General features: G+C 39.4%; 1 protein-coding gene across 1 annotated transcript in view; it reads left to right on the top strand.

Moving 5' to 3' along the window:
* SVEP1 (sushi, von Willebrand factor type A, EGF and pentraxin domain containing 1) overlaps window positions 1-14,186 on the top strand; it is a 237,981-nt gene that overhangs the window by 177,431 nt on the left and 46,364 nt on the right. Inside the window, exons 38-39 of the mRNA XM_011966393.1 lie at window positions 7,945-8,617; window positions 10,663-13,454. Coding sequence (XP_011821783.1) covers window positions 7,945-8,617; window positions 10,663-13,454 — 3,465 coding nt within the window. The remainder of the gene's footprint in view (window positions 1-7,944; window positions 8,618-10,662; window positions 13,455-14,186) is intronic.

Here is a 14,186-nt window from a genome sequence, read left to right as displayed (position 1 = left end):
TTTTTCTCTACATTTCTCTTCTCACTTCATTTCATTCATTTGATCTTCAATCACTGATAATCTTTCTTCCATTGATCGAGTCAGTTACTGAAGCTTGTGCATTTGTCACGTAGTTCTCGTGTCATGGTTTTCATCTCTATCTGTTCTTTTAAGATCTTCTCTGCATTGATTATTCTAGTTATCCATTCATCCATTCTTTTTTCAAGGTTTTTAGTTTCTTTGTGCTGGTTGTATAGTTCCTCCTTTAGCTCTGAGAAGTTTGATTGACTGAAGACCTCTCTCAACTCATCAAAGTCATTCTCCATCCAGCTTTGTTCTATTGCTGATGATGAGCTGCATTCCTTTGGAGGGGGAGATACACTCTGAGTTTTTGAATTTCCAGCTTTTCTGCACTGCTTTTTCCCCATCTTTGTGGTTTTATCTGCCTTTGATCTTTGATGATGGTGATGTACTGATGGGTTTTGGTGTGGGTGTCCCTTCTGTTTGTTAATTTTCCTTCTAACAGTCAGGACCCTCCGCTGCAGGTCTGTTGGAGTTTGCTTGAGGTCTACTCCAGACCCTGTTTGCCTGGGTATCAGCAGCGGAGGCTGCAGAAGATAGAATATTGCTGAACAGTGAGTTTTGCTGATTCTTGCTCTGGAAGCTTTGTCTCAGGGTGTACCCAGCTGTATGAGGTGTGATGTGTTGGTCTGCACCTAGTAGTGGGGGATGTCTCCAAGTTAGGCTACTCAGGGGTCAGGGACCCACTTGAGCAGGCAGTCTATCCGTTCTCAGATCTCAACCTCCATGCTGGGAGAACCACTGCTTTCTTCAAAGCTATCAGACAGGGGCTTTTACATCTGCAGAGGTTTCTGCTGCTTTTTGTTTAGCTATGCCCTGTCCCCAGAGGTGGAGTCTACAGAGTCAGGCAGGCCTCCTTGAGCTGTGGTGGGCTCCACCCAATTCGAGCTTCCCGGCGGCTTTGTTTATCTACTTAAGCCTCAGCAATGGCAGGCGCTCCTCCCCCAGCCTCGCTACCACCTTGAAGTTAGATCTCCGGCTGCTGTGCTAGTAATGAGGGAGGCTCCATGGGCATGGGACCCTCTGGGCCATGTGTGGGATATAATCTCCTAGTGTGCCATTTGCTAAGACACTTGGTAAAGCACAGTATTAGGGTGGGAGTTACCTGATTTTCCAGGTGTTGTTTGTCTCAATTTCCCTTGGCTAGGACAAGGAATTCCCTTCCCCCTTGCACTTCCCAAGTGAGGCGATGCCTTGCCTTGCTTCAGCTCTCACTGGTCCGGCTGCACCTGTGGACCAGCATCAACTGTCTGACACGCCCCAGTGAGATGAACCCGGTACCTCAGTTGAAAATGCAGAAATATCACCCATCTTCTGTGTCACTCACGCTGGGAGCTGGAGGCTGGAGCTGTTCCTATTCGGTCATCTTGGCAGAGGGGGCCCAAATCACTTTTTAAATTCAGTCACTGCTTATTTATATTCATTTACATGTCTATTAATTTTTTCACCACTGTTTCTTTTTGCATCACACTCCTTCCATTTGGGTTTAATGTTTCTACTTACTGAAGATGCTCTTTGCATCTTTTCTAGCAACAGTCATGAATTATACAGTCTTTGTCAGAAACTAATAGTATTTTGCCCTTGCTCTTGAATTGTAGTTTAGCTGAGTGTACAAATCTACACTGACAATTTTTTCCATAAGTATTTTGAAGCTATTATTCCATTGCCTTATGATTCTAATGTTGCTATTGAGAATTCAATTATGAGTCTAATTTAGAGATCCTCAGTCAAGGACAATATTGCCCTCCAAGGATATTTGACAATATCTGGAGATATTTTGGGTTGTCACAACTGGGGGGAAGATGCTACTAGCATCTGATGGTTAGAATCCAGGAAAAATGCTAAATATCCTACAATGCACAGAACAGTCCTCCACAACTAAGAATTATCTGGTTCACAATGTCAGTAGTGCTGAGATTGAGAAACTCTGGTCAAATTCTTGTTTCTGTATAAGTAATATGTTTTCTCTTTGGTTACTTTTTTAAAACTTGTCTTTGTTGTTTTAGTGTTTTGCTATGAGATGACTACAGTGTATTTATTGTCATTCATCCTGTTTGGGACTCATTGTACTTCTTACATCTGAGAATTTATATCTTTCACCAATTTTAGAATATTCTCAGTCATTTTCACTGCAAATATTTTGTTTCTCGCTTTCTGTTTTCTATCTTTATGGATGTTTTATTAGATATATGTTTGGCCTTTTCATTATATTTTTTGTGTTAATCTGTCACATTTTTCATCTCTTTCAAAACCTATTACATTTGGATAATTTCCTCACATATCTCTTCCAGTTCACTGATTTTTCTTCTAATATCTGTAGTCTGTTTTTGAATATGTCCATTGTTTTCAATTTTTATGTTCCACATTTTTATTTCCAGAATTTCTATTTACTTTTTCAAACATTTCTTTTTTTATAGTCACTTTTAATAGAATTTTGAGTCTTTCTTTTGTCCTTATTTCAACATACTTATTTCATACTATTTTTTATATTTTAGAACTTATTTCTATTATCTCATTTATCGGTGCTCTAACTTTGCAGTTTTTTCTGTCTGCTGACCCATTTGTGATAGAAAACATGTTTGTGTGTGTTATGATTTCAGATTGTGCCCTTATAGTAAACAGCGCTTGTTTTATCTATGGCAACCCCTTATTTTCTAAGTATGTAGATTTTTTTCTACCAGGTGTCTCAGGAGTATCACCAGCCAAGAACCTAGTTTTACATTAATTTATCAATTTGAAGGTTTTCCATACAAAGTGAATGGTGTAAATTCTAAACTCCAATCCACATGAGGTACAGACTTCGCTATTGCTATTTTAACTCCAAAGCTATATTTTCTATCCTCTCGACTTCCCTTCTTTGTCTAATCCAAGGTCAACCATAGCATCTATTCACAAGTTTACTTTTCTGTTTGTAATTTCCTCTTCATTTCTGGCACATGGAAATTTCCTTTCTTGTCAGCTCAGCTATGCATTTAAAATAATTTGTGTTATAATTCATCAAGTATTATAGAGGGAGGGTTTTCAGACTATTGTATAGCAGAACAAGAAGTCAGCACTCATCTTATCTCTCTTTACTTATTTTCTATTTCTTTCCCCCAAGGAGTTGATTGGCATAGGTCTACATGCCATGTGTCTTGTTCCAGTCAAGGATGGCATTGCTCTGTTCAAGTCATGGCCTTTGTAAAATGTGACCTGTCTTACTGTCTTCTTCTACTTCTCAAGATGCTGTTGGCCTTATTAGAATATTAATTTCCTTCTCCAGTCCCTCTTAACTCTGTCTCCTCCCTTGGGGCTGCCTAGCACAAACCATTGCCCTGCACACAATGTAAGCCTCCTGGGTCTTATATCAGCCACATGCTTACTGTGTGTACATACACACATTTTTGCATCTGTCTCACCGTGTTTTCCTCCTATACCCGTGTTGTGCTTTTCATTGACCTTTTCTTGAATTATAAGGGCAAGGTCCACTCTCAAGCTTAGGACAAAAACACAGAGACTTTCAGAGACTTAAGTGATATAATGATTGCCAGGGAAAGAAAGGAGCAAGAAGTCTCATTTCTGTGTCCTACCCTAAACTTGGCCTTTCAAATTCATCTTTTATCAATACGTATCCCTCAAACATAGGGGGTTTTCAATTGTTTGCTCAAATACGTAAGTGGTCGTTTGTTTCTCATTTTCCTTTTCATGCTCATGTTTATACTCCTTGGTGAGAAACTCAGAGGGAAGAAAGGGTTATTGCCACCCTAAAATCCTAATTAAATTTTTCCTTTTGATTCTTCTCAAATACAAACTTCTAAATGCAATTATTAGATATGTGCAGACAAAAAAATCTTTGATGATTATTAATTGAAAACATAATTACTGATGCTGATTTATGCTTCCTATTGTTCTTATTAAATTGCAGCTGTTTAAATATCTAGTAGGCTGCTCTTTTAAGGCTCTTTTGCTAAGACGGAAGAGCTAATAATGCATTTGGGAGCTCTCTCATAAAGCTCTCCAGGCATATGCTCATTAGTAAGGTTCTACCCAGTGTGTCAATCAATTCACTGCAAATTGCATCTGAAAATTATTCTGCCCATTTTCAAAGGATTTTTTTTGTTATGATTCCAGAAAAATGCAAATTTGTTCCAGCCAGTTTATCCTAAGATGTGTTCTTCTAAAGCATCACTGTGATATTGATGGACTATTATTCCTTGGAAGTATAGAGTAAAACAATTTATTTTATAATGTGTATGGCATGGTTTTTAGTAAACATCTGCAAGAGTGTCCCCAGTGCCTCTTGAATGAGAATACCAAATGCTACACAGAATTTAATTAAATATTCCATTGTTTTAGATTTATACCAGTTCCAATTTTTCCTCCTTTTGTAGGCAACATTTAAAGAGCATATCTCGTTCTTTGCAGAAAACTTTATTCTCTAAGTGATTCTTTAATAAAATAAGTGGGTAAAATATGTCCCCTGTAAATTTTAATACACATTCAGACTTTTAACAGCATGAAATAGTATAGCAGTTTTATCAGAGACCACTTATAGTGCTATCTGTAAAATAGCTAACAATTAATTTCTCATTTTTTGTTGTGTGGAAACTATACCCTCCTTTAGCATCTTTTTTTTTTTTTTTTTTTTTTTTTTTTTTTGAGACAGAGTCTCACTCTGTTGCCCAGGCTGGAGTACAATGGCGTGATCTTGACTCACTGCAACCTCTACCTCCCAAGTTCAAGTGATTCTTCTGCCTCAGCCTCCCAAGTAGCTGGGATTACAGGCGCCTGCCACCATGCCAGGCTAATTTTTGTATTTTTTAGTAGAGACAGGGTTTTGCCATATTGGCCAGGCTGGTTTCGAACTCCTGACCTCAGGTGGCCTGCCCACCTTGGCCTCCCAAAGTGCTGGGATTACAAGCGTGAGCCAACACGCCCTGTCTTTAGCATCTTAAAAGACTTGCTGATCTATTTTAGAAGATATTTATTTTTAATAAACTCCTATCCTCATTTTCATGAGATCAGTTATCTAGTTATCTAAAGCACTGGTGTCCCTATCACTCAGAAGATTACGAGGGCTTTAGGAGCTCTGTGTCAGGTACTGGGGACAGAGATAAAACATGTATTTATGATGTGACACAGTTAATCTATTCCTGCCACCTCTTCATCCATCAAACATGACAGTAACCCAGTCAAAAAATACACAAGATCCTAGTTTTTGCCACTTGCTTTTCCAGGTGCCTGTATACCATTCCTAATTATATGTAAATTCCCAATATGTTGCCTGGCTGTATCACACTCCCATTGGCTAATGCTACTTTTCTGTCTTGAATGATTCCTCTTCCACTTCTGTTCTCTCATAACTCCCCTCAAGAGTCATTTTATCTGTGAGGCCTTTCCTCCCCTTCCCATTCTTCAGAATCAGTCACTTCTCCTTTAAGCAACCCCTATAGATGCGAAGAGACCTACAACGCACCAGATAGTTGATGGGGTGAAGAGAACAACAGAAGTGTAAACAAGTAAATTCATTTTTGGCTTTGCGTCTGTGCACTAAGCAAGTAACTCTGACACATAGCAGGGCTCTTCAGAATTATTTAAGAAGAACTAAATGTTAATTGAGAGTCATCAAGAAAAGTCAAGGTCTTAACATTAGATTACAAGCTATTGTAGGTCCTAAGAAATTATGGGTAGTGTCAAAAATGCATACATTAAATTCATGTATTCAAAAATTACGTATTTAGTGGTAATCTTCCCTTAAATCGTAGAACAGCTTTGTTGTGATTTTCCATTAGGGATAAGTCGTTGGTGGCGATTTTCCAGAAGCTCAGGGGTCAGAGGCCTAAAAAAGTGTTGCCAAATTACAAAACACAAATTCTTGTGTTTTCAAGAGACTTTGAGGAGTCTAAAAGGTTCTGGAGGTGGATACTTCTCCCTCAAAGCAGCTGATCCCATGAAATGAAGAATTTTATAGATGGCACAATGAACCCTTATAAATCAGGGATGGTTAAGGCCATGTCTGGGAACTTCAGCCAATGAAATATGCTAGCAACATCAAGGAATTCATGAAAATAATGATGCATGGTTCAAAGTGTGCACATGATGTCAACTGTGCTATAAAACATCAGAAGCCTCAACAAAAGGAACTTCTACCCAAAGCACATCCTACACAAGAATTGTAGAATCTAGGTACTCAGACCAGGATAGATTTTTTTAATAATAAACTTATGCTCTTAGTATATTTTCTGTATATACCTTCCTGAATTCTCTTAGATAGAAGCCATCTACAAGTTAAGTTCAGATCTTCATACAAAGAACTGAGACTATCTAAAGCAATGAAATGCAGCAGGCCCTAACTGGGGGCTGTACTATCGGGGATGTCTGAGTATTCATTTTGGGACCACTTCCATCCATAGCATGATGTGTGAACTTAGGTAAGGTGGATTCATATAGCTCTGCGGATTCACTGTTATTTTTTCCTGATTTCTCTGTCACTTGTAGATTTCATAAATATTGCCAGTTAGGATGAAGGAATTTCAACCTCTCTGTAATAGCTGATGCTTTATAAAACTAAAAGAGATCTCAGGAGAAATATTTGATAACTAATGACTTAATCTTTGCTAATGGGTGGGTCAAATAATTTGTATTAGTGACACTGCAATGCAGTTTGCCCAGGACACCCAGAAAGTATGATCCAACCTGCTTCATTTTCAAAACAGAGAGAGACAGAGACAGACTAGTGTTGTGGAAAAAGTGTAGGTGTTGGCATCTGATCAATCAAATTCCGATCCCAACTCTGCTGCTTACAGCTGTGTGACTTCAGGCAAGTTTCTAAGCCTGTCTGAACCACCATTCACTTTATTTTCTTACAATGAAGAAATTAATATGTCCAAGCAGGATTAAACTAGGTACTCAATTATTTTATTTCCCTTACCATTAATTAGTATCAAAATGACAGGCTAATCAGGTGTTAGAGATTTTTTCAAAACTCCATCAATTTTCTGTTCAGTAAGAGAGCAATGATGAAAATAAGCATGACTCAAATATAATTATTCTAATACTGCATATCCTAGTCTTTTGTTCTATCTCATTGACAGAGCACTTGAGAGTAATTTTAGATTTTTGTAAGTCACCAATCCATCATTATATATGGGCAAACACCTCTGCATAAAGAAAGACTGGGGTTTACTAAGAAAAATTTATTCATACTGATCAAATAGCAGAGCCATATGCAGAAGACACCTTTTAACTCTAACCACACAGCGTAAAGGTTTAGGAGACATTGGAGACTGAAATTATAATCACTGTTTTAAAATTCTCTAAATATCAGTACTTAAGAATGAGCTATAGGTAGGCTAAATGTGGCATTATACGTTATGGCTTAAGAACAAACAGACAAGTGCTAAAATCAACAAGTAAAAACCATCTAAAGGCAGATAGAATTCCATATTTGAGTTGAGTCAAATAGCACCATAAAGCTTACTCCTCAATTTTATTTTTTTTAATGTATAGCAATTATTAGAGTTTCTTAAATAGCAAAAAATCTTATTAAATCCATTTCCCTTGTGAATGAATAGTATTAATATCACAATGTATTGACATATCTCAAATGAAAGTCATTTGATCAATAAGCTCAATATTTAAAGAGTCAATATTATTTTAAAGATAAAATTAAAGCCATTGTTGGGAAGATTTAAATAAATGTTTCTGAATAAACATTAATATCACAATGTATTGACATATCTCAAGTGAAAGTCATTGGATCAATAAGCTCAGTATTCAAAGAGGAAATATTACTTTAAAGATAAATTTAAAGTCATTGTGGGAAAGATTTAAAAAAAACAGAGTAAGAAGACACAAACACTTTTTCTTAAATATTATGCTTATTCTTTCTTCCCAATCTCACAGCTATACTCTTGCTGGTCCTGACACCATTGAATGCCTGGCCAACGGCAAGTGGAGTAGAAGTGACCAGCAGTGCCTAGCTGTCTCCTGTGATGAGCCACCCAACGTGGACCATGCCTCTCCAGAGACTGCCCATCGGCTCTTTGGAGACATTGCATTCTACTACTGCTCTGATGGTTACAGCCTAGCAGACAATTCCCAGCTTCTCTGCAATGCCCAGGGCAAGTGGGTGCCGCCAGAGGGTCAAGACATGCCCCGTTGTATAGCTCATTTCTGTGAAAAACCTCCATCAGTTTCCTATAGCATCTTGGAATCTGTGAGCAAAGCAAAATTTGCAGCTGGCTCAGTTGTGAGCTTTAAATGCTTGGAAGGCTTTGTACTGAACACCTCAGCAAAGATTGAATGTATGAGAGGTGGGCAGTGGAACCCTTCCCCCATGTCCATCCAGTGCATCCCTGTGCGGTGTGGAGAGCCACCAGGCATCATGAATGGCTATGCAAGTGGATCAAACTACAGTTTTGGAGCCATGGTGGCTTATAGCTGCAACAAGGGGTTCTACATCAAAGGGGAAAAGAAGAGCACCTGTGAAGCCACAGGGCAGTGGAGTAGTCCTATACCGACATGCCACCCGGTATCTTGCGGTGAACCACCTAAGATTGAGAATGGCTTTCTGGAGGTAAGAGACCAATAAGCAAGTGGTTCATGGCTTTTGTCACTGGGCCCATCAATATATAAACAAAACAAATAATTGAGTCCAAACACTGCCAAGTTCACTAAGGCATGGAAACTGGAATTTACTATTATCACTAACAAAGAATCATGATAATCTTTTTAACATTTAACATCTCTCGATGAATTAATTCATCTGCCTAAGGTTGTGAATCACTTTCTGGAGGTAAGAGACTGATTAGCAAATAGTCTGCGGCTTTCATCACTTACAGGGCCAGCCCACTGTGATGAACCCACTATTCAGAAGCAGGGGCAATGAACACATTAATTATTGAAAAACAGAAATAGCTAAAATCTACAGGTAGTGAAGACTAGAAAAAATTAATAAAGATGATTATGAATCTTTAAGACTTTCTGCATTTTACTAGTGTATAGGCATTTCAAGTGCTTTGTGGCAACAGCTTAGCCCTAAATAGGAAGTTAGAATAAACCAATTTTAATATAATATTATTTTGTTTTATAGAGGTTTTTCAGGATGGCTATATGCTTTATTTTATGGAAAGCAAGGTCTAAATGGAACCTAGATAAATATAATTTTAAATGTTTAGACAAAAGAGTAAACCAAATAATGTAGTTTTTACAATTCTGTTTTGGTAAACCTAAAGGTAATTTCACTGTGATGGACAAAAGAATTCAGTCCAACCCAAATATGTCCTGCTTTCACACTAATGTCTGTCTTCTCAATAAGCCTACCAAGAAAATAGGAATGAGAATCTATTCCCCCAAATCAAGGGCCATTTGAAACTGACCATATTCTAATTAAACAGTTTTTTAAAACCCACATATATATACATGGTACAACCTTTTCTCCGTTATATTCAAAATAGCAAAACAACAGTAAAAGCCTTTTATTTAAGGCTTTTGCTTACATTTAGTAGCTTTTCATTGGAAGAGGGTATAGAGTATAAGTAAAGAGGTGTTCATTTATAAATTTAACGAATATTTCTAGAGCTCCTACTTGGTACAGTTTTGAGAATCGGCGACCTAGCATTTAACAACACAGGATACATGTGTAATGGCATGGTGCTTACATGCATGGGAGACACACAAGCAATGCATAAACAAAATGAGTAACTTGGTTTATTTATGACGTGTTATATTACATGTGTTTGAATTTTGAGATCATGAATGTTAACTTTTTTTTAAAAGATAGAATGTTTATTTTCTATTGCGTTACAGCAGCAATTTTTAAGAAAAGTGTTAAGAATATAAACAAAACTTTGATAGTATTCTTAAGACATACCCATAAAAACATTTTATTTGCCTATTTATGATCTAACAACATTAACAAATACATGTTCATTGTTTATGTGCTTCTTTACTAGCATTTCTTTGGGCAGAAAGTTTTTTTTTTTTAAACTTACTGAGTAATTTATCATTTTTAGTATTGCCTCATCACTTCACCAATCAACATATAGATTACTGATCTTTCACTTGTTATGGGCTCGACACTGTAGTAAACATTTCTGCAGTGGGGATTACTTAATTTGATTTTCTTTTTTTTCTTTCTTCCCTTTAGACAGAGTCTCGCTCTGTCTCCCAGGCTGGAGTGCAGTGGCACGATCTCGGCTCACTGCAACCTCTGCCTCCTGGGTTCAAGCAATTCTCCTGCCTCAGCTTCCCAAATAGCTGGGATTACAGGCACACACCACCATTGCCTAGCTAATTTTTGTACAGGTTTCACCATGTTGGCCAGGCTGGTCTCCAACTCCTAATCTCAAGTTATCCTCCCACCTTGACCTCCCAAAGTGCTGGGATTGTAGGCATGAATTATCGTGCCCAGCCTCATTTGACTTTCTACTATCACTTTCCCTTATTTAAAAAAAAATAGAATGGACCTATTGGAAAAACTATAAATTATTTGCTTACATCCTAATTGATTCATTGTAACATAGACCTTTTAGTTTAGTTCTTTTTCACTATCCAAGGATTTAATTAACGCCATCATCTGTTATACAAATCGCACTCACTTGCTTTCTTCCTATTACACAGAATACAACTGGCAGGATCTTTGAGAGTGAAGTGAGGTATCAGTGTAACCTGGGCTATAAGTCAATTGGAAGTCCTGTATTTGTCTGCCAAGCCAATCGCCACTGGCACAGCGAATCCCCTCTGATGTGCATTCCTCTCGACTGTGGAAAACCTCCCCCCATCCAGAATGGCTTCATGAAAGGAGAAATTTTTGAAGTAGGGTCCAAGGTTCAGTTTTTCTGTAATGAGGGTTATGAGCTTGTTGGGGACAGTTCTTGGACATGTCAGAAATCTGGCAAATGGGATAAGAAGCTAAACCCAAAGTGTGTGCCTGCCAAGTGCCCAGAGCCACCCCTCTTGGAAAACCAGCTAGTATTGAAGGAGTTGACCACTGAGGTAGGAGTCGTGACATTTTCCTGTAAAGAAGGGCATGTCCTGCAAGGTCCCTCTGTCCTGAAATGCTTGCCATCCCAGCAATGGAATGACTCTTTCCCTGTTTGTAAGATGGTTCTTTGCACCCCACCTCCCCTAATTTCCTTTGGTGTCCCTGTTCCTTCGTCTGCTCTTCATTTTGGAAGTACTGTCAAGTATTCTTGTGTAGGTGGGTTTTTCCTAAGAGGAAATTCTACCACCTTCTGCCAACCTGATGGCACCTGGAGCTCTCCACTGCCAGAATGTGTTCCAGTAGAATGTCCCCAACCTGAGGAAATCGCCAATGGAATCATTGATGTGCAAGGCCTTGCCTATCTCAGCACAGCTCTCTATACCTGCAAGCCAGGCTTTGAATTGGTGGGAAATACCACCACCCTTTGTGGAGAAAATGGTCACTGGCTTGGAGGAAAACCAACATGTAAACCCATTGAATGCCTGAAACCCAAGGAGATTTTGAATGGCAAATTCTCTTACACAAACCTACACTATGGACAGACCGTTACTTACTCTTGCAACCGAGGCTTTCAGCTCGAAGGTCCCAGTGCCTTGACCTGTTTAGAGACAGGTGATTGGGATGTAGATGCCCCATCTTGCAATGCCATCCACTGTGATTCCCCACAACCCATTGAAAATGGTTTTGTAGAAGGTGCAGATTACAGCTATGGTGCCATGATCATCTACAGTTGCTTCCCTGGGTTTCAGGTGGCGGGTCATGCCATGCAGACCTGTGAAGAGTCAGGATGGTCAAGTTCCACCCCAACATGTGTGCCCATAGACTGTGGCCTCCCTCCTCATATAGATTTTGGAGACTGTACTAAAGTCAAAGATGACCAGGGATATTTTGAGCAAGAAGACGACATGATGGAAGTTCCATACCTGACTCCTCAACCTCCTTATCAATTGGGAGCAGTGGCTAAAACCTGGGAAAATACAAAGGAGTCTCCTGCTACACATTCATCAAACTTTCTGTATGGCACCATGGTTTCATACACCTGTAATCCAGGATATGAACTTCTGGGGAACCCCGTGCTGATCTGCCAGGAAGATGGAACTTGGAATGGCAGTGCACCTTCCTGCATTTCAATTGACTGTGACTTGCCTATTGCTCCTGAAAATGGCTTTTTGCGTTTTACAGAGAGTAGCATGGGAAGTGCTGTGCAGTATAGCTGTAAACCTGGACACATTCTAGTGGGCTCCGACTTAAGGCTTTGTCTACAGAACAGAGAGTGGAGTGGTGCTTCCCCACGCTGTGAAGCCATTTCATGCAAAAAGCCAAATCCAATCATGAATGGATCCATCAAAGGAAGCAATTATACATACCTGAGCATGTTGTATTATGAGTGTGACCCCGGCTATGTGCTGAATGGCACCGAGAGGAGAATATGCCAGGATGACAAAAACTGGGATGAAGATGAGCCCATTTGCATTCCCGTGGACTGTGGTTCACCCCCAGTCTTAGCCAATGGCCAGGTAAGAGGAGACGAGTACACATTCCAAAAAGAGATTGAATACACTTGCAATGAAGGGTTCTTGCTTGAGGGAGCCAGGAGTCAGGTTTGTCTTGCCAATGGAAGTTGGAGTGGAGCCACTCCTGACTGTGTACCTGTCAGATGTGCCACCCCACCACAACTGGCCAATGGGGTGATGGAAGGCCTGGACTATGGCTTCATGAAGGAAGTGGCATTCCACTGTCATGAGGGCTACATGTTGCACGGTGCTTCAAAACTCACCTGTCAGTCAGATGGCAACTGGGATGCAGAGGTTCCTCTCTGTAAACCAGTCAACTGTGGACCTCCTGAAGATCTTGCCCATGGCTTCCCAAATGGTTTTTCCTTTATTCATGGGGGCCATATACAGTATCAGTGCTTTCCTGGTTATAAGCTTCATGGAAATTCGTCAAGAAGGTGCCTTTCCAATGGCTCCTGGAGTGGCAGCTCACCTTCCTGCCTGCCTTGCAGGTGTTCCACACCAGTAATTGAATATGGAACTGTCAATGGCACAGATTTTGACTGTGGAAAGGCAGCCAGGATTCAGTGCTTCAAAGGCTTCAAGCTCCTAGGACTTTCTGAAATTACCTGTGAAGCCAATGGCCAGTGGAGCTCTGGGTTCCCCCACTGTGAACACACTTCTTGTGGTTCTCTTCCACTGATACCAAATGCGTTCATCAGTGAGAGCAGCTCTTGGAAGGAAAATGTGATAACTTACAGCTGCAGGTCTGGATATGTCATACAAGGCAGTTCAGATCTGATTTGCACAGAGAAAGGGGTATGGAGCCAGCCTTATCCAGTCTGTGAGCCCTTGTCCTGTGGGCCCCCACCGTCTGTCGCCAACGCAGTAGCAACTGGAGAGGCACACACCTATGAAAGTAAAGTGAAACTCAGGTAAGACCATGGCTCTAGAGTCTCTAAGGGGTGCAGGCAGGAGGATTATAAAATGAAATGTGATAGATCAAAAATTTTGCTGATTGGGAAGAAAACATCATCTCTGAACTGCTCTCCAAACACTGGTGCTTTTAACACTTGGCTTTATTCTACCTACAATTATGTAGCAATCCACTGAGTATAAAAATAAATTGATACTTTTTTCAGACATGTTTCTAATGTAATTATCATGACTATCATATTCTGTTGAGCTTCATGAAACAGCAAGATCCTCTAGCTAGCTTGAAAAGCTCTGGTATCATGAAGCTGTTTTTTAAACATCATGATAGTACATTTTCTGATCATAACTTTGTGGTTATATTTACACATGCAAATATTGGGGACCTAAGGCAAAAAACTGAATAATTCAGGCCATGATCATGCCAAATAATCAGGATTAAAAGAAATATGTAAAGGACCTAGAACAGCACTTGGCACAAAGTAGGTATTAATAATACATATTAATTATACTGTATTCCTACTCATATCTGAGTCCATTTTGGACTTTGTCTAGAATTTCCTGAACTATTAGCTGTTTATGGAATAAAAATGAATTCAATAATCATTGTCCACAATAAGGTAAATAAAGTACCTTTAGTCTTGGCTAACCTTTCATATGGATCACTGAGAGCTGATCTGGTTATTACTGTTTTTTTGGTTTTTGAGACAAAGTCTCGCTCTGTCACCCAGGCT

This window comes from Mandrillus leucophaeus, unplaced genomic scaffold (assembly GCF_000951045.1).
Source record: "Mandrillus leucophaeus isolate KB7577 unplaced genomic scaffold, Mleu.le_1.0 Scaffold76, whole genome shotgun sequence".
Lineage (NCBI taxonomy): Eukaryota > Metazoa > Chordata > Mammalia > Primates > Cercopithecidae > Mandrillus > Mandrillus leucophaeus.
Note: the sequence above shows the minus strand (reverse complement) of the source record. Positions and strands in the feature narration are given on the sequence as shown.